Source organism: Mobula birostris, chromosome 1 (assembly GCF_030028105.1).
Source record: "Mobula birostris isolate sMobBir1 chromosome 1, sMobBir1.hap1, whole genome shotgun sequence".
NCBI classification, from domain to species: Eukaryota; Metazoa; Chordata; class Chondrichthyes; order Myliobatiformes; family Myliobatidae; genus Mobula; species Mobula birostris.
The window spans coordinates 94623728-94645405 of record NC_092370.1 but is presented as its reverse complement, the minus strand read 5'-3'; the positions used below and the strand labels follow the sequence as shown (position 1 = coordinate 94645405).

The window sequence follows — 21678 nt, the reverse complement described above, 5'->3', positions numbered from 1 at the left end:
AGAGCAGGCAAGGAGTAATTGTGAGACGGACAGAGAGAGGAAAAAAAATGAAAAAATAAAAAATAATAAATGAATGAATAAATATATAAGAGATGGGGTGAGAACGTCCGGGTAGCCTCCAACCTGATGACATGAACAATGACTTCTCCAACTTCCATTAATGCCCCGTTCTCACCCCATCCCTTATTTATTTATTCATTTATTATTTTTTATTTTTTCCTTTGTTTTTCTCTTTCTCTGTCCTCTCACAATTACTCCTTGCCTGCTCTCCATCTTCCTCCGGCGCTCCCCTCCCCCTTTTATTCTCCCTAGGCCTCCCGTCCCATGATCCTCTCTCTTCTCCAGCCTTGTATCCCTTTTGCCAATTAACTTTACAGCTCTTAGCTCCATCCCTCCCCCTCCTGTCTTCTCCTATCATTTCGGATCTCCCCCTCCCCCTCCTACTTTCAAATCTCTTACTATCTCTTCTTTCAGTTAGTCCTGACGAAGGGTCTCAGCCTGAAACTTCGACTGTGCTTCTTCCTATGGATGCTGCATGGCCTGCAGCGTTCTACCAGCATTTTGTGTGTGTTGCTTGAATTTCTAGCACCTGCAGATTTCCTCGTGTTTGCATGTTCAAATTGGTTTGTTTTTGTGGTTATTTAAATTAAGTGACCAAGCAATTGCAGTACAGTATTTTCTTTTGTGTTGCAATGATATGCATTAGCAATGCACAATATTTTCCTGACTGACTCCACTGTAATTTGGTGAAAGTAGTAGCACAATGAATTGCTTTTATTGGAGCCTTTCCACATATTTAGAGTATTTCAAGATAACCGTTTCTGAAACTTTTTCACAGTGGTGTCCTACCACTTGTGCTCTGCAGGGCTTATTTTGAATTATGAATTTTCATAGTCTTGTTCTTCACCAATGTACTGTGTTGAAATATTCCCAAGGAAAGCATTCAGTGTTTTATGGAATCATTTGACACTGGCAGTCTGAATTTGCATATTTGCTATAGTTCTTACTTGCTTCAATATATTAATTAGTTTCTGTTTAGTTACTACATAGCCTTGCATGTTTTCCTAACATCTATCCAATAGTCTTTAACCTTTACATTTGCAGTGCTTTCATGACCAAATAAAAGAAATTTGTCAAGTGAACTAAGGTCATAACTCAGTAAAGACCAAATGTTGCTAGTATAATGAGCTGAGAATTCTAGTGAAGTGTAGTAAAATGAAAACAGTAACCATTATCTATTTGAATTACAGAATCATTTAAATTATGCATGTTTTACAAGGTTGTAGTAAATGTTACTCAGTTAACTAAGCATTTGTAACACTCACACAGTATTTGCCACGTATTTGGATATAATGTGTGATGGCATTTAACATTTCATATATTAAAAAAGCAATGCGTAATTTTTCATAACTACTGCAGAAACTTAAAGCTCACAGGATTGTTAATTCAGTTCAACATGCTGTCAAGCGATCTGACAAGAAAGTAAATTTCCTGAGATCACCTATTGCACCACAGGGCGATGAGGCAATTAAGACCATAAGACATTGAAGCAGAATTGGGTCATTCACCTCATCGAGTCTACTCTGCCATAGCATCTTGGCTGATTTATTACCCTTCTCAACCTCATTCTCCTACCTTCTCCCTGTAACCTTTAATGCCCTTACTAATCAACAACCTGTCAATCTCCCCTTTAAATGTACCCAATGACTTGGCCTCCACAGCTATCTGTGGCAATGAACTCCTCTGGCTAAAGAAATTCTTCATCTCTGTTGTAAAGGGATGTCTTTCTATTCTGAGCTTGTACCCTCTGGAGCTTGATTCCCCCACTGTTGGAAACATCCTCTCCATATCCACCCCGTTTAGGGCTTTCAATCTTCAATAGGTTTTCATGAGATTCCTCCCTCATTCTTCTAACCTCCAGTGTGTACAGGCCCAGAGCCATCAAACACACGCTTCTCAAACATGAACCTTTTCAATCCTGAGATCATTCTCGTGAACCTCTTCTGGACCCTCTTCAATGCCAGCACATGATGTCTTAAATAAGGGGCCCGAGGCTGCTCACAATACTCCAAGTGAGGCCTCGCCAATGCCTTATAAAGTCACAGCATTACATCCTTTTTTTGTATTCTAGTCCTCTCAAAATGAATGCTAACACTGCATGTGCCTTACTTGCCACCAACTCGACCTGCAAGTTACCCTATAGTGAACCCTGCATGATGACTTCTAAGTCCCTTTGAATCTCTGATTTCTGAATTTTCTTCCCATTTAGAAAATTACCTTTGGCTTTATTCCTTCTACCAAGGTATATTCCATCTGCCACTTCTAAGTCCATTCTCTTCATCTGTCTAAGCCCTTCTGCAAACATTCTGCTTTCTCAATGCTCCTTCATCTATCATTGTATCATCTGCAAACTTGGCCACAAAGCCGTCAATTTTTGTCATCCAAATCATTGACATAAGGTTTCCCCCCACCATCCGAAGGTAGAGCGTTCCTGTGAAACGGTTCGTAAGCCGGAATGTCGTAAAGCAAAGAAACAATTACCATTTATTTATATGGGGAAATTTTGTGAGCGTTCGCAGACCGAAAAATAACCTACCTAATCATGCCAAATAACACATAAAACCTAAAATAACAGTAACATATAGTAAAAGCAGAACTGATATGATAAATACACAGCTTATATAAAGTAGAAATTCTTTTCCACAATCATTGCCTGAACTGTTCTCCATAGCGAAAATCTCACGCAAGCACCATCGGCAAAAACACGGCGCAAGCGCTCTCCAGTAACCTTTAAGCTATGAAGCTGCCAAATCATACCAAATAACATGTAAAAATACACAGCCGATATAAAGTAGAAATAATGTATGTAAGGTGTAGTATCACTTACCGGAATTGGGAAGGTGTGGAGCGCACTGATGATGGTGTGTTAGGCTGAGTCGTCGGAGTTTGGGTGGTGCAGTGGCCCCCACCCTCTGGGCAGCGAACCGATACCGATCCGCGAAGCATGCAGCGGTAGCCGGGAGGCGCACAGCACATCTTTAAAAAAGCCAAAATAAACATACTAATTAATTAGGTGCCACCCAGCACGTAATTGTCGGCCCAGATCAGTGCCGATTGCCAATTGCATCGCCTCTGATCTGGGCCGACAATTACGTGTCAGGCGGCACCTAATTAACTAGCTTGTTTATTTCGGCTTTTTTCTTAAAGATGTGCTGTGTGTCTCCCGGCTACTGTTGCAATCTCCGCGAATCGGTATCTGTCCGCGGCCTGGGTGTTGGGGTGGTGGGACACTGGGGTGTCATCTTATCGTCTGTTTCATTACAGCAGGCAGCCCATCTTCTCATATGACTGCCCACCTTGATGTCAAAGGTCGAGGTTCGTCGTCTGCTGTGGCTGATGTGGAAGTCTTGCTTGACTGCTGAGCCTAGCACATTTTTCTATCATACAGTTCTTTGTAAGCACTCAAACCATCCTGCAAATATCCCCTAAACCGACGTACCCTTTCAAGATTAAAGTCGTACTTTATCATTACTCACTTGGTTTCGATTGTTATCCTTTCCTCTTCCAATTGCATCAGCTCTTCATCTATCAGTTCTTAGTCATGGGATGCCAAAACCTCATCAACATAATCTTCGTCAGCTTCCACAAGCCAAACTCACTTTGTCCTTACTTCGTTCACCACGATCGAAACGCTTAATTATGTCTAGTTTTACGCTAAGTGTAACACTCTTACAAGCTCTTTCAGGCTTTTCTGATACCATAGAACTCATCTTGGAAACGGCTGCTCACAGGCACGTACTTAAGCAATGCCAGCAAGATTACAGTTCCGAATCCCGGGGAAAGTGGCTGCTCGGGGTGCGCGCTGATTTTTTTTCGCGCACTGCCTTTTTTCGTAACAGTGAGGTTTCGTAAAGCGAACGTTCGAAAAGCGGGGGACACCTGTATAACGTGAAAAGAAGTGGTGCCAACGTTGACAGTTGTGGAACACCACTAGTCACCAACAGCCAACCAGAAAAGGCCCCCCCTCCTCTATTTCCAATCTTTACCTCTTGCCAGTGTGCCAGTTTCCTATCCATGCTCTTATCTTTCCTGAAATACCAAGGGCTCTTAACTTAGAAATATAGAAAACCTACAGCACCAGACAGGCCCTTCAGCCCACAATACTGTACCAAACATGTACTTACTTTAGAAATTACCTCAGGTTACCCATAGCCCTCTATTTTTCTAAGCTCCATGTACAACTTGTTTAGCTGCCTTTATTAAATAGAAACCCCAACCCTCTGCCTATCTGCATATCCTTTCAATACAGGCTAACCAGTATTGGCATTAATGGATCTGGGGTTGAGAGGGTGAACAGCTTTAAGTTCCTTAGCATAAACATCACCGAGGATCTCACATGGTGTGTACATCCTGACTGTGTGGTGAAAAATGCACAACAGCACCTCTTTCACCTCAGATGGTTGAAGAAGTTTGGTATGGGACCCCAAATCCTAAGAACTTTCTATAGGGGCACAAATGAAAGCATCCTGACTGGCTGCGTCGCTGCCTGGTATGGGAACTGTACTTCCCTCAATTGCAGGACTTTACAGAGAATGGTGCGGACAGCCTAGCACATCTGTCGATGTGAACTTCCCACTATTCAGGACATTTACAAAGACAGATATGCAAAAAGGGCTGAAAGGATCATTGGGGACTTGAGTCACTCCAACCACAAACTGTTCCAGCTGCTACCATTTGGGAAATGGTACTGTAGCATAAAAGCCAGGACCATAAGACCATAAAATATGGGAGCAGAAGTAGGCCAGTCGGCCCATTGAGTCTGCTCCATCATTCAATCATGGGCTGATCCAATTCTTCCAGTCATCTCCACTCCCCTGCCTTCTCCTCATACCCTTTGATGTCCTGGCTAATCAAGAACCTATCTATCTCTGCCTTAACTGTGCCCAATGACTTGGCCTTCAAAGCCGCTAGTGGCAACAAATTCCACAGATTTACCACCCTTTGACTAAAGTAATTTCTCTGCACCTCTGTTCTAAATGGACATCCTACGATCCTGAAATTGTGCCCTCTTGTCCTAGACTCCCCTACCACTTTGCCATACCTAATCTGTTCAGGCCTTTTAACATTCAGGATGCTTCTACGAGATCCCCCCTCATTTTCCTGAACTCCAGGGAATACAGCCCAAGAGCTGCCAGACGTTCCTCATAGGGTAATCTTTTCATTCTCGGAATCATTCTCGTGAATCTTCTCTGAACGCTCTCCAATGTCAGTATATCCTATCTAAAATAAGGAGCCCAAAACTGCGCACAATACTCCAAGCTCTTGAGACACCAGATCATCAGACTGATTAATTCATGCTGATACAATTCTATTTCTGTGTTATATTGACTGTCCTGTTGTACATACTATTTATGATTAAATACTATAAATTGCACATTTAGACAGAGATGTAGTGTAAAGATTTTTGCTACTCATGAATATCAAGGATGTACTGTAAATAATAAAGTCAATTCAATTCAATTCAATGTGGATGTTAAGTTCCCAACTATGATCTTTCAGTCATGGCTCTGTGATGCTCACAACAACATACCTGCCAGTTTCTAACTGTACTACAAGATTGTCTATCTTATTCTGTACACTGTGTGTATTCAAATATAATATCAGTCCTGTATTCATCACCCTTTTAAATATTGCTCCCTCCCGTTATGTTATCTCACATTGACTGCAGTTTTGGCCCATCTGCCTGTCTTTTCTCACAGTCCCCATACACAATGCAACTACCTGTGTACCAACCTGCCCTTCCTCTGGTTCCCAACCCCCCTGCAAATTAGTTTAAACTGCACCCCCTCCACAACCCTCGGTAAACCTGCCCCAAGGATAGTGGTTCCCCTTGAGTTCAGGAGTAACCAGTCCTGTTTGTACAGGTCATACTTTCCCCAGAGGAGACTCCAATGATCCAGAAACTGAAGCCCTACCCCCTGCATCAATTCCTCAGCCATAGATTCATCTTTCAAATCATCCTATTCTTACCGTCAGTGGTCCATGGCACAGGCAGCAATCTGAGATTACTACCCTTGAGCTGCTTTTCAGCTTTCTACCTAACTGTCTATGTTCTCTCTTCAGGACCCCATCCCTTTTCCTACCTACGTAGTTGGTACGAATATGTATCTTGACTTCTGGATGTTCACCCTCCCCCCTTTAGAATGCTGTAGACCTGATTCAAAGACATCATTGACTCTGGCACCTGGCAGGCAACTTACCAATCAGGTGTCTCTCTCACATCCATGGAATCTCCTGTTTGCTCCTCCAACTATTCCATTTCTTCTCCATATGCGGCTCTAACATTACATTCATCAAACATAAAGTAAATTGGACCTAACTATGTAAACATAAACAAGATTGCAGTTTTTCTATATTTAAGCCAATTTTGATGCTATTATTTATTACTCAAAGGTTGTGATTCATTCATTTTTGGGATTGACGTGAACTAACACTTAATGCCCATTAAGGATTCACCTTGAGTAGCTGCTGGTGAGCTGTCATTATTATGAATCATTGCACATCTTCTGCTGTTGGTTTGGGAATTCTAGGACTTAATCCCAGTGGTGCCGAAATACCTGCAATATGTTTCCAAGTCAAGATGAAGTGTGACTTGGAGGGGGACATTCAGTAGAAGATGTAAAGATCTACTTTTTCTTTTGTCTCAGCTGACTGTAATTTAGCTGTTCAGCCAAGTTAATGACTTTGTAGTTGCTTTACAACCTGGATCCTGTAGAACTGAAGCCTAATAGCAACCAACATTTGAAATATGGAAGTCCACAGCAACAAGGCTACTAGATTCTGGTTAGATTCTTTGAGCTCAGCAGCAAGCATTCTCCCTCCACATTGACATCCATGATCTGTGACTATACTGTGTTTTTTAGAATTTCTCGCAAAACCAAAAGATTATGCAATCAATTTATTTTTGAATTGCTCATTGTGACCTGAGCATAACATCTCTACGATATAGTGAGATTTTGTTTCCAGTAGCTATTATATTTTTTTAGGTCTTTACTTTCAAATGGTAAGTTCACAACCTTACTGGGGAGATAAATAGTTTCCTGTGGCTTCAATTAGACCGTAAGATATAGGAGCAGAATTCTATCTGTTCTGCCATTCAATCACGGCAAGTTATTTTTCAATCTCATTCTTCTGCATTCTACCACATTGTTCTTAACCTCCCCCCACCAATCAAGAAATTATCAATCTACATTTAAGTAAACCCAGTAGCTTGGCCTCCAAAGCCCTCTGTGGCAACAATTCCAAAATTGCTCAAAATGTTCCAAATCTGTTCTGACAAATGTCTTAATTCCTCAGCATTACATACTTGATTTAATATTCTAGTCCTTTCAAAATGAATGCTAATATTTTATGTTATGTTACGCTCACAACTGCCCATTCACTTCCCCCTTCGCCTTCATTCAGGGCCCCAAACGGTCCTTCCTGGTGAGGCAACATTTCTGCTACGAACCTCTTGGGGACATCTAGTGTATCCCATACTCCCGATGTGGCTCCTCTGCTCCATCCGCAAAAAGTGGAATTTCTGGTGGCCAACCATTTTAATTCCTATCCTATTCCTGTTCTGACATGTCGGTTCATGGCTTCCTCTTTTGCCACAATGAGATTGCTCTCACGTTGGAGAAACAACACCTTGTATATCGTGTAGGTAGCCTCCAACCTGATGGCATGAACATCGATATCTCCTTCTGGTAATTTCTTTTTTCCCTTCTCCCCCCCTTCCTCTTCTCCTATTCTGCACTCTGGCCTCTTACCCCTTCTCCTCACCTGCCTATCACCTCCCCCGGTGTCTCTCCTTCCCTTTCTCCCATGTTCCACTGTCTTCTCGTATCAAATTCCTTCTTCTCTAGCCCTTTGCCTTTTTCAATCATCATCTCCCATCTCCTTACATTATGCCCTTCCCTACCCACCTGGCGTCACCTATCACCTTCCAGTTTGTCCTTCCCCTCCTCCACCTTCTGGTATCTTCCCCGTTCCTTACCAATCCTGATAAAGGATCTTGGTCTGTAAAAAAAACTGTCGATTCATTTCCATAGATGTTGCCTGACCTGTGGAATTTCTCCAGTATTTTATGTGTTGCTCGGGATTCCCAACATCTGCAGAATCTCATGTTTAACATTTTGCCACTTTTACGGCTGACACAATCTGTAGGTTAACCTTTAGGGAATTCTCCATTAGGACTCACAAGTCCCATTGCAGCTCCAAATTTTGAACTCTCTCCTCATTTAGAAAATTGTCAACATCCTTTATTCTTCCTTGTGACCCCTCATTTCCCTGTGCAGTATTCCTTCTGACATTTTCCCCGCTCTGATAAACTGTCCAAGCCCTTCACCTATCTTTGTATTATGTGTAAACTTGGCTGTCGTGCCATCAGTCCCTTCATCCAGATCTTGAAAAGTTGTGGTCTCAGCATCTGCAGAACTCTATAGTTACTGGCAGCCATCCTGGAAAGGAGACCTTTATTCCACTACCTGTCAGCCATTCTTCTATCCATGTTAGTACATTGATCATAAGACATGGCAGCTGAATTAGGTGATTCAGCTCATTTGAGTTTGCTCTGCCATTACATCATGGCTGATTTATTATCTCTCTCAACCCCACTCTTCTGACTTCTCCCCGAAACCTTTGACGCCCTGACTGATCAAGAACCTAACAACCACTGTTTTAACTATACCCGGTGGCTTTGTTTCCACAGCCATTTGTGGCAATGAATTCCACAGATTCACCATCCTCTGGCTAAAGAAATTCCTCTTCATGTCTGTTCAAAATGAACGTCCTTCTATTTCTAAGGCTGTGCCCTTTGGTCCTAGATTTCCCCACTGTAGGAAACATCCTCTCCAGTCCACTCTATCTAGGCCTTTCAATATTTGATAGGTTTCAGTGACATTCTACTGCCCTCGCAGTGCATAGCATAGAAAGCTAGGGAGGGAGTTAAACACCACCTCAAAAATCACCCGAACCAGAAGCTTTCTTCAGGGTTTTTAATGAGGCAACTTTGTGAAACTGCAGAAAGTTAAGTAAAATACATATTAGATTCAATACAGAATCATTGCATAGATGAATATACTCTTTGACTGTTCTTATGATTAGCATTAAATAAAGTAATACACACATGCAACATCTGTAGCAATGCTGTGGACTAGACAAGCTCATGATGCAATGATAGCTTAATAGCGATGAGCGGTAAACATAATTATTCCTTTAAAGTACATCTACTAAATATTTACCAACATTAAGAAAGCCTAAGGCTCACAGATATTGCTGTTTCAAGGGCAAATAAAGAGCAGATGGAGATGGACATCTTTTTTCTGCTGTGTGTGTTTCAAGTGGAAATCCAAATTAGCTCATGCAGGAAATGATTAGGAACAGGAAGTGCTGTTTGTACAAAAGAAACAGCCCCTCTCAAGGCAAAGCAGAAAATCCACCCCCCGCCCCCATCCCATTCTTCTAAACTCCAAAGAGTACAGGCCTGGAACCGTTTAATGCTTCTCATACCTTAACCCTTTCATTTTCTAGATCATTCTCGTGAACCTCCTCTGGACCCTCTCCAATGCCAGCACATCTTAGATAAGAAGCCCAGAACTGCTCAGAATACTCCAAGTGCAGTCTGACCAATGCCTTATAAAAGCCTCAGCATCACACCCTTGCTTTTAGTTTTTAGTCCTCTCAAAATGAATGCTAACATCACATTTGTTTTCCTTACCACCAACTGAACCTGCAAATTAACCCTTGAGGAATACTGACAAGGATGCTCAAGTCCATTTGCACTTTTTTTTTCCAATTTTCTCCCTGTTTAGAAAATAGTCTACACCTTTATTCCTTATACCAGAGTGCTTGACCATACGCTTTCCTACACTATATTCCATCAGCTACTCTGCCCATTCATCCAATCTAAGTCCTTCTGCAGATTCCCTGCTTCCTCAAAACTACCTGCCATCCACCTAACTTCATATCATCTGCAAACTTGGTCACAGAGCCATCAATTCTGTCATTCCATCAAAGTTCAAGTAAAATTTATCATCAGAGTACATATATCTCACCACATACGGCCCTGAGATACTTTTTCCTGTGGAACATACTTAGCAAATCTATAGAATAGTAGTTATAAGCTGGATCAATGAAAGAGCAAGAACATAGAGGAAAACAAACTGTGCAAATGCAAATATAAATAAATAGCAATAAATAATGAGACCATGAAATAATGAGATAAAGAGTCCTTAAAGTGAGATCATTGGTTGTGGGAACATTTCAATAGATGTATGTAGTTATCCTCATTTGTTCAAGAGCCTGATGATTGAGGGGTAGTGACTGTTCTTGAACTTGGTGGTCTGAGTCCTGAGGTACTTGTACCTTCTACCTGATGGCAGTAGCGAGAAAAGAGCATGGCCAGTGTGGCGAAGATCATTGATGATGGACGTACAAGATGTAAAGAAGCGGTCCCTACACCGACCCCAGCGGAACACCATTATTCACCCACAGCCAACTAGGAAAGGTCCCTCCATTCTCACAGTTTGCCTTCTGCTGGTCAGCAGGTCCTCTGTCCATGCTAGTATCTTTCCTGTAATGCCATGGTCTCCTTTTAAGCAGCCTCGTGTGGCATCTTGTCCGAAGCCTTCTGAAAATCCAAGTAATCCTTTGTCTATCCTGCTTGTAATTTCTTCAAAGAATTCCAACATATTTGTCAGTTAAGATTCCCCCTTAAGGAAACCATGCTGACTTTGGCCTATTATCATGTGCCTCCAAGTACCCCGAAACCTTATCCTTAATAATGGACTCTAATCTTCCCAACCAATTGATATTTGCAATTTTCCAGTCCTCTGAAACCATTCCAGAATCCAGTGATTCTTGAAAGATCATTACTAATACCTCCACAATCTCTTCAGCTACCTCTTTCAGAACCTTAGTGTAGTCCATCTGATCCAGGTGACTTGTCTGCCTTCAAAACCTTTCAGCTTTGCAAGCCTTTCTCCTTAGTAGCAGCAACTACACTCACTTCTGCACCCTGGCAATCTCAAATTTATGGCATACTGTTCGTGTCTTCCACAGTGAAAACTGACACAATATACTTATTAAATTCATTTGCCATTTCTTTGTCACCTATTACTACCTCTACAGTGTCATTTTCTGGTGGTTCAGTATCCACTCTTGCCTCTCTTTTACATATCTGAAACATCTTTTGCTGTCCTCTGATACTGTTGGCTAGTTTACCTTCCTATTTCATGTTTTCTCTTCTTCAGCCTTTTTGAGTTGCCTTCTGTTGGTTTTTAAAAGCTTCCCAATCCTTTAACTGCCCACTATTTTTTAATTTTATTTAGAAATGCAGTGCAGAATGGGCCCTTCGAGCCGCATTTCCTAGCAACCCCTAACAACCCCAATTTAACTGTAGCCTAATCATGGGACATCCTTCCTTCTTAGCATTGGTCTTCATCTTTGGGATTTCTCCCATCCAATCAACTTTGGCCAGCTCCTCTCCTGTATCAGCAATTCCCTTTACTCCATTGGTAATACTGATACTTCTGACTTTAGCTTCTCCCCCTCAGACTGCAGGGTAAATTCTATGCTATTATGATCACTGCCTCCTAAGGGTTCCTTAAGGTCCCTAATCAAATCTAGTTCATTACACAGTCCAGAATTCACTTTTCCCCAGTGGACTGACCACAATCTTCTCTAAAAAGCCATCTTGTATGCAATCTACAAATTCGCTGCCTTGTGATCCAGCATCAACCTGATTTTCCCAATCTACCTGCATATTGAAATTGCCCCATGGTTATCATAATGTTGTCCTTTTTACATGCCTTTTCTCTTTCCCATTGTAATTTGTATTCTACAAACTGGATACTGTTCAGACATTTGTATACAACTTTCATCAGGGTCTTTTATCTGTGTATTTTCTGAACTCCACCCACAAGGATTCTATATCTTCCGATCCTATGTCACCTGTTTCTAAGGATTTGATTTCCTTTTTTTTTTATCAACAGAGCCACCCCACCCCCTCTGCCTTCCTGCTTGTTCATTCAATACATTGTGTATCCTTGGACATTAAGCTCCCAACTATGATCTTTCAGCCATAACTTAGTAATGCCTGCAACGTCATAAATTCCAATCTATAATTGCACGATAAGATCATTTGCCTTATTCCATGCACTGCGTGCATTCAAATATAACACCTTCAGTCCTGTTCTCATCGCCCTTTTCAATTTTGCCGATGTTATAGTTACTCATCCCACTAACTGCAATGTTGCCTTATCGTCTGACTGTCCTTCATCACAGTCTCATTACACACTGCATTTTGCTTGTATACCTATCCTCACCCCAACACTCCAGTTTTCATCCCCCTATCAAATTAATTTAACTCTCCTTCACAGGACTTTCATACTGCCCCGCAAGGATATTGGTGCTCCTCAAGTTCAGGTGTAACTTCAGCTCTAATATCATGGTGTCTAATGTTCTTTAAAATCTTGTTTTCAAAGGCCTTCTCAATATACAAAAAATAAGAACAGATTTCAATACGATCTTGCTGGTTTTTAATGATTTGAGAATATTTCATCCTTCTTTGGAAATGAAAAAACTACATGATGAATATTCAAGCATTTAAATATTTGAGAAACAAATGGGAAGAGAATTTCAATAGTAAATAATGTAGCACAAAAGGAAATAGGGAAATACTTTCTTCCAATGCACTGTACAATATTTCCCTCCTTTCATCACTAAGTATTTCCCAAAGAATACCTTAAGATCAGTAATGGAACTGCGTAGGATGGAGTTTATACTCATTATTTAAATATCAGCACACTAATTACTCGTTAGATAGATCATCTTCTATTAGATATCAAATGTAGCTTCCTGATCGCTGTTTCATATTGTACTAGCCATGAATTAAAATATTATTTAATTGTGATGGTTGATGGAAAAGTCCTCTTTGTTGCAGCACAAAGTCAACTGTTTTACAAGTAGTTTTACCTTTTTAAGGATTGGCCATTTGATGATGGTGATCCACCTCCAAGCAAAATTGTGGATGATTGGCTAAATTTACTTAAAACTAAGTTTATGGAAGAACCTGGAAGCTGTGTAGCAGTCCATTGTGTTGCTGGCCTTGGGAGGTATGTATACAAGAACTTTTGCTGGCCAGGGTCTAATGTCCTATTGTTTTATTATGGAGAAGTTGTCAGTTAATGTAGTAGTAGTAATGTCTTGATGTTCTGCTGTATGCAGTTGAGTGAATTCAAATAAGCTGCTGGCAGCAGAAGGAAATTATGTAGTTTCTTCAGTCTATGAAAACCAATCCTGGACAAGATTATCAAGGAATAAAATCAAACATTTGGTAATTTCTAATAGGGGAGAAGAATTGATGAAAGCAATATACCAGGCAGAGCATTTGAGGGAGAGAATTGCAAAAAAGAGCCACTAATATAACTAGGGAGAACTGAATGTCAAAATTTCCTAATTGCTTACAAGTTTGAAACTTAGTAAATGGCACAGAGGACTTCAAAAGAATTTGGGAGAATATGTGTTGACAAAGTGGATACTAAAGAATGTGCAGTGAATGTGTAAGTGCTTTCTTCCTGACACAACCTATAAAAATATATTTGTTTCAGTTGTGCTGGTAGTAGGTATCCATAACGATGGCAGGAGATGTATGAGTGTATCTCAATATTTGACATGGTTATCAATGGAGGAATGAGATACTAGAAAAAGTTTCTTTCCAGGGAGTGCTAGAAAATGCACTGTTCAGAGAGGGCTAGCCAATTTTGAAGTAGTGCTTCAGATAATAACACCTTGTAAGTTGGGGCAGTGTTCTGTGCTTATACAGCTGTTTCAACTATGCAGGGCCCCTGTACTGGTAGCTGTTGCTCTTATCGAATGTGGAATGAAGTATGAAGATGCCATTCAATTCATCCGGCAGTAAGTACAATTTGTCCCTTAAAACTGATTTTAGTCATTATTTGATTTGATGACGTCTTTGCAAGGGCACTTTGCCTGGTTCCCTTTGAAAACTGAGCACTGCATAATATACAAAGTGCAATGGATCACTGACTTAAAGAATATGTCATTATTACCTAGAAATCTGGTCACCACATTAGAGGAAAAATGTATTAATATTCAAGAGGGTTCAGAGGAGATTTGTCAATGTATTCCCAGACAATCAAGGTTCATCCTATCCCACCTGCAGGAACAACCTGCCAGAACTGGCGGTGTGTGTGTGTGTGTGTGTGTGTGTGTGTGTGTGTCTGTCTGTCTGTCTGTCTGTCTGTACGTGTATGTATGTATATACATACTTTCTTCCAGTATCCTCTGTCTCTTGATTCACTGATAACACTTAAGTCACGAGGCATAAAGGACGGTCGTAACTCGCACACATAAATATTTATTTGTTGGAGTTCAAAATACCAGTCCCAGATCATTGCTGAGAATTGCTCAGGTCAGTATCATAGATCCAATCATCATAAGATACTTTATTAGTCACCTTGCTGTCACCATCAGAAGTGAATGGTGATAAAGGAATGTTGCATTTTCTCTGAAAATGAAGCAATCAATGCCAGCTTTTTGCAAAACTCTAAACACCATTCAGGAAGAGCTGTTGTGGCTTACTTAACATTTATAATGGATATGGTGGTAATTTAGTAGTAGTTATCTTGGTTATGGGTCTTTCATCTTTAGCACCTTGGACTAAATACGTTTGACCAGAGAAGCCATGTACTGTAAATAGACAGCTGTGAAAGCAAGTCAGAGACTGGTATCCATGGCAAATGAATCCTACGGTACAGGAAGAATCCTTTTATTAACCCCCTTATGAGTTGCTGGAGGTGACCCAGATTGTTTTGTAATTATTTGAATTTGGGGCAATAAATGAATGGTTGTGATATAAAGAAGTAAGCATGCTTCCGTCAATTTCCTGAATTTCTTTTCACTTTTCTTTTCAACCTTTTCTTAAACAGAAAACGTAGAGGTGCCATCAACAGCAAGCAGCTCTCATACTTGGAAAAATATCGGCCAAAGATGAGACTTCGTTTCAAGGACCCTAATAATCACAAGAACAGTTGTGCCATCGTATGAAATTGAACACTTTCAGTGAACAATGGTTTACAGCGATTTTTATATATTAAACAAAAATAAAATCCCTTTCAGTTTCCTATCTTAAAATCCAATCGGATGTTGTTTCTTCCTCCAAGGGTAACTTCAATATTTATTTATAATTAAATCATCAAATGAAAGAAAGTACCATTCTTTATGATGGCTTATTGATTCTGATTAAAAGCCCTAAGCAAGTTTATCATTTGAGGTAGCCTTACCATCTTAAATTCTATGTTTCCTCTTTGCAAAAGATATCCTTGATTTATATGGTGTATAATCAAAATAGAAATCTGGTGTGATAACCTAGAGTAAAAAAAGTGCATTTAGGAAAGTAATTGTAAATATGATGCAAATTGACTGAAGTATGATTGATTGGTACTAATTTTGGCAAAACATTGTTCTTTAGTCTGATGAGTTGATGGTTCTTATAATGTGGTTCCTTATGTTTGTTGAACCAAATCCAGGTGAATATTTAGCATTTATAGAGCCTTTGTTTTGTACCTTAAGATAGTTGCGTTCCTGCGATCCCACACTTTGTGTTTGTATACAACATCCCTGTACAAGAATCACTAATCTGTGTGCTTCCAATTCAAGTGCAAAATGGCTATTATAATCATTTTTGATGTCTAGTTTTCCACAAACAAACTTTCCTATGTGCATTGAAAGTTGACAGTAATTGTGTACTAATCCTGAATTTAACCATACGATTTGCCCAATGACCAACAGAAGGTAACCTAATGGTTATCCTCACTGTGGTTGATGGGTAAGGAAGTGAGGTAACAAGTTTTGATATTGATTGTTTGAGATAGTGTTTTTTTAATAGTTATATCTATTTGCCAGGACTTGGTTAAACTGAAGTCTTTGTGTAATAAAATAAAATGCTGGAAATATCCATATAATCAAAGACCACTGACATGAAGCATTAACTTTATTTCCCTGCACACATGATGTCTGACTTGCTAAATATTTCCAGTATTTTCCATTTTTATTTCCATATTTCATATTTTCAAAGCTTGCAGTTTGTTTTCTGTTTTACTTTTGTCTTACTGGCAGGTTTTGAACCCAAATCTCAAATTTCTTTAGTACAAGCTGGTGGGATTAATTAAGGGAATTTTAAACTGAATACAGTCTTTTTAATGTGATAAATTTTGCAGTTGAATAGGAAATGTCAAAGTGTACATTCATACTATATGTATAATTACAGTGAAAACTTTGTTCATTTTAATTCTGCTTTAGTCAAAATTCGGGTGTTTTGGAGCGTGAACTCTTGGAAGATAATATTCACTCTGCTGATCAGAACATTACGACTAATTTATTTCACATATGGCTTTATTGAGGCCACTGCACTGAAGCTAAACTTGCCTTATGAATGCCACGTTACTGAAGTTTTGCCTTTTTCCTTCTGTTATTTATTCGTAATAAAAGCTAAATACTGGAAATGCACAGCAGGTCAGGCCATATCTGTGGAGCAGGTGATGGCTGACCATTCAAGAAAACAAATAACAAATGGTTTGCAAGCCCTAAGCAGTGATACCTTAAGAATTAGGGCAAGCATTTAATCTCATATTGTGCCTTTGTCATCTACTTAAGATTTCATAACTCTGAATTGTTTTTGTCCATGGAGAAAGAAAACCCTATGAATGATGCCCAGGTTTCATTCTAAGTTCAGCTCAGGCATAACTTATAGAAAACTCATCTGTCCATGAGAACAGTAACTTCTTTGTTGTAGTGAAGTACAACTATATAAATAGTGTAAGTCAGCTTAATGCTGTGCAACTTTTCTGTGATCTATACATTATTGACCATTTACAGTGTAACTAGAACTTTAGCTGTTAGAATTTTCTAAAGAATGTGAGGTCATCCAGTCAGGGTTTTTGTTTTTTTAACTTTTTACACCAATTTCCACATCTTCCTTCTATGAAAGTCCATTAATGAAATTAACAACAATTTACAAAACCTAGCTGGTTTGCTGACTTTTTGTTATGCTTCTGTTCTTGGGCTGCAGTTAATATGTAAAATTATAATTGTGGAGGATTTGTGCAAGTTCAAAATATGGGCTTGGAAATTCAACTATGCAGTGCTCACCTTTCAGGTACCAAACAGTTTTATAAACTCCCAGATTAATATTTGTTACACACAAAGCAGGAGGTTGAACTCTTTAAATCTTGTTTCTATTCTAACATGTTAGACATAATGTAAGGTAAAATGTAATCCTAACATCACAAAACAAATTTCAGCATCAGTGCACAGCACAGAATGATGGAGGCATGAATGAGAGTTCAGTTATACACATGACTGAAATCGTTTGTGTGTTCCTTTTCTGTCTTCTATATACATACTCTCAATAGACAATAGAGAGGAGGGAAGGCTAGATACACTCAATCCAATCATTTTGCACAAGTCTGATTGGTTGATTGTGTGATTAAATTGAAGAGTGTTTCTACTTTCCCTAAAATAGAACTGAATCTAGTCAGACTTGTGACCCGAGAATTCATTTCTGCTGAAAGTAACCATGAGGCATTGTTATTGGCAATACAATAAAGGTATCAGAAAGCAGAACAATTTGTTTGTGCAGTATGCAGAACTGTAGTAAGTGCTAAGTACTATAATGTACATATTTTGTACTTTGATACGAAAAAGTGAACAACTATAAAATCATGTGATATCGTTAAATGTCATTACTTGTTATTGGTTCTATTTATCCCACCGAAATGAAACTTGCATTTATTAAACATTTCCACTAGCCAATCCTTCAAAATATCACTGTCATTTAAATATAAAAGTAAATACTATCTTTTGTTAACTTTATAAACATTTTACTAAAAATTTCTAAGTACACCTATGTTTTAATGAGTTTACAGATTAAGACAAGTAAACAAGTTACTTTCATCTTTTTAAAAGTATAAGCTTAAAAAGAAAAGCAATTCATTGCTTCAACAGTCAATACATTCTGTAATATCCTGTTCCACATTATTTTTAGTAACATTTACACACTCTGATGTAGATTGGAGTTAAACAATGTTGAAAAATTGCAGTGCACAAGTTGTATAAAGGCATTGCTTGATTAACTGCCTCCTGCAAATTATCTTGGAGTTGTAGTGATTTTAAGTAGAAAGTACTATGTACATGTTTTTTTAAAAGGACTGTATAAGATTTCATTATGAATCCTGTGTGCCCAATTTTTATTAATAGCTGATGTGGCAGCATTGTATATAAAAACTATTATTTGCTCCATGCACCATCCTCAAAGGATATGATGGCATTGCACAAACATTTTTCTCTTTAAACATGGTATGATCTAAATCTCTTATTTGAAATAATGGTGCTAATAATCAGCAGTTTCTTCCTACAAGAAGGAAAAACTTGTGTCCTTTTAATCTTTGTTGATATTTAAGGTAACTGAATTTAGGACCATGTAGCAAAAGAATCTTGATTCACACAGGGAAGTGTTGTGAAAAGGACAATTACATCTGGTTCATCCAAGTCAGAGAGTCGATGTCTGAAGCTATTTTAAGAGATGAGAATGTTGTTTCAGTTGATGCAGGAACTGTTTCATTTAGACTGTGTAACCCTTAAAGTAGTAGATTGTCAGCTGTAAAAGGCTTTAAGGAAACAAGGTTGGTCTGGGCTTTGGGTCTTTAATACTTTATTGAAATATAGTTATTTATCTCAGTGCAATTTATAGAAGTCTACTGAATGTACTGCTTGCAGTTTCCTCCGAAGCCATTAGTTTCTTTCTAGAATGAAAGTTGAAAGTGGGACAAAAAAGAGAGATTTGTGCTTTTTGTACTAAATAATGTGACGATAATTCTTCGCTCATATAACATCATGAAACATGCAGTTATCTTTTTTGATACTGAGTTAGTTATACACCACACTAAACTCTCAAGCTGTCATCTCACACCATCTTAGCTGGGGCAGAACAGGCTGGATAATGACAGTTAGCAAACCACACAAACTCTTGATAGCACAATTGTGCATACCACAATTAACATCCTTCATGGTAGAAACTAATCTTGATGTATAGTGGTCAAATTAAACTTCAGCACTTGATCTTATACAGGCAATAAACAAAGGTGTCGTTGAGGCTTTGGCACTACTTTTTCTTGTTTTGTTTTGAAAATTATGATGGGGAATTTGTCTAATTTCCTAACAAGCTGACTCCTTTCATTTGTGATCAAACTTGAAGCTTAAACTGTCTTGACTGTTTTAGTGCATCAATTTTTATCCTATTTTAACAAAAGTATTAAAATAGTTAATGCAAAAATGCAACAATTTAACTAAAGAGAGAGAACCTATTTCTGTGAATAAGAAGTGAATGGACAAGAAAGTGTGTGTGGGGGGGGGAAGAGTATAAGTTAGGTTTATTTCTATTCAAAGTGCAAACAGTTATGTTCCCACAACCTAATTCCATGCACAAAGCTTTTAAGCATTCAGGAATCTGCATTGAACACACTTTCCTAGCATGACTGGGACCTCATTTCCTTTAATAATGGGCCCTTTTTTAATTCCTGAGCACTCCCTCTTAAGTTGGGCTCATTAATCGGATGGGTTTAGTTGGTGTGTCACATTGTAGTATTATGTCATTTGGGGACAGAATGGGAAACACCTGTGTGAACCAACTTTGTTTCACTTGAATTGCATTTCCTGTTAAAACATTGTTGAAAAACATTTCACATAGTGAAGCAGAAGAAACACATAGAGAAATGTATTAAATTATATTTGCATGTACTTGTTACAGTGATTAGAAGGATGGCTGTTGAATTTAAATGAGCAGAAATTTTAGATCAAGTCTGTGCTATGAGAGTTGAGTGAGGTGTATTAGAACTATGAACTGATTGTGGATTCAAAAAGAAACCAGCAAATATGGAGCTTAGGTGTGAAAGTGAACATAGTGCGGTATCAGCTATAATCTTACTGAACAGCAAAGTAGGCTCCTGTCTCATTGTCTAATGTAGCTTAATAATGTTGACCAGAATTTGCCTATGTAACTTTTTTGTTTCATGAATTAAATCCAAAGGAACTCATCAGGTATTTCTTCCCTTATAGTATTTTGCATATAGTCGAGTAAAAAAAAATTGCTTAATATCAAAAACCAACCATTGTGAGAAAATGTACAGTTTCCACACCATCTCGACCCAGCATCCTTCCCCCTCCCCCACCCCATAATGAGGCATAGCCTTGTATCAATGGGCACATCAACTAATTTATAGTTTATGGTTTTAAATGATCAGTTTCTACAACCTAACCTCACTGAACGTTGCAGAGCAGTACCTGTACCAATGTTTCCACATAATATTCAGATTTTGGAGAGCATTTTTTTTAATCTCACATGCAATATGGTATTCAGGTTACTTGCTTTTATCACAAGGCTTGAACTTGCTTAATGTGATAATTTACAAAGGTAAAATGTAATCTCCAATAGTGAAATTGCACATCATTATCTGAAGTGGTTTTCACTTCCTAATACTGAACAAGCTAACTTAATTGCCAATGATCTTATTTAGTAGACAAACATGTAGCAGTATTCAAATTTGCAAGTTTTGCTTGTGAATAGATAGCCTAGTGTACTGAATTTGTTAATGGGTTTGAAACTTATGGATTGTATCTGAAAGAAAAATATTCCCTTGTATATAATAATTGTAAGCTGTGAAGTCCTGTATGGTTAGTCTTACTATTGGTGAGTAATACTCCCCTGTGCTAAAGATGGTGTACTAAAATTGCTTCATTTTTGCCTGAAGTTTCAGATAATAAATCTGAGCTCAGTGGCCTTCATTTTATAGAAATGGTATATGAAGTGTTTACATATTTAAAACGTGTGTACAGACAATAATGTAATACATTTTTTAGTGTTTGTGTTATAGGCTTGCAGAGTAAAACACTTAATCTTTCAATATACAGAATTATATATCCTACTACTTTGAATCCAAATACTAATGTTTTACTGAGTAACAAAAGTGCCAGTCTCCTTAGCAGATGGGGAACAGTGAGATTTGGTCTTCATTGCGCTCTAGTAACGTTTTTTGATTGAACTAAATTTTATTCATCCAGTTGCTTTAAAGAACGTGACCTGCTTTTCTTTTTTTTGTCTGAATTAGCGAAGAATTGAAAGACTTCACAATATTCCTCTCAAATCATTTGAATAGAGATTTTTTACTTTTAATATTTGTTAGTAACTTATATTCTAGTTGAGACTTTTTGCTTCCTACAATAAATAGGGAACCAATGGTAAAAGAGAGAGTGATTAAAATGCTTATCTTACCAATAAAAAAAGTTTGAAATTGATTATAATTACATAGTCCAGTTCTAATGAATCCTGGCTAATTCCACATGCTATGCTGTTAATTTGTCCCAAGGTCAAATAAGCTACGCTGCAAAGATAAAATTGCAGTAGCGTAAGAAACATCCTCTGAAAATGGCTTAAAAGTTTTTTATGTGGGGAGAAAACAGGAAATTTACGCCCACAGAACTTGTCCAAATTAGCAATGAATCTGAATTTATCTACTATACTTAGATGGAGCTAATGTGGCTAAAAGTTTGATATCCAGC

General features: G+C 38.6%; 1 protein-coding gene across 7 annotated transcripts in view; it reads left to right on the top strand.

The window, feature by feature from the left end:
- Positions 1 to 17889, top strand: part of LOC140198463 (protein tyrosine phosphatase type IVA 2-like) — a 144227-nt gene extending 126338 nt beyond the window's left edge. For 6 of the 7 annotated variants that reach the window (XM_072259560.1, XM_072259579.1, XM_072259551.1 and 3 more), the window contains 3 exons: positions 13027 to 13157; positions 13885 to 13959; positions 14994 to 17889. In XM_072259560.1, the coding sequence (XP_072115661.1) occupies positions 13027 to 13157; positions 13885 to 13959; positions 14994 to 15111 (324 nt within the window). In that variant the 3' untranslated portion in view covers positions 15112 to 17889. Of the gene's footprint in view, positions 1 to 13026; positions 13158 to 13884; positions 13964 to 14993 lie in introns of those variants that run through there. The other variant, XM_072259583.1, reaches the window with a different exon arrangement.
- Positions 17890 to 21678: the final 3789 nt, after the last annotated feature.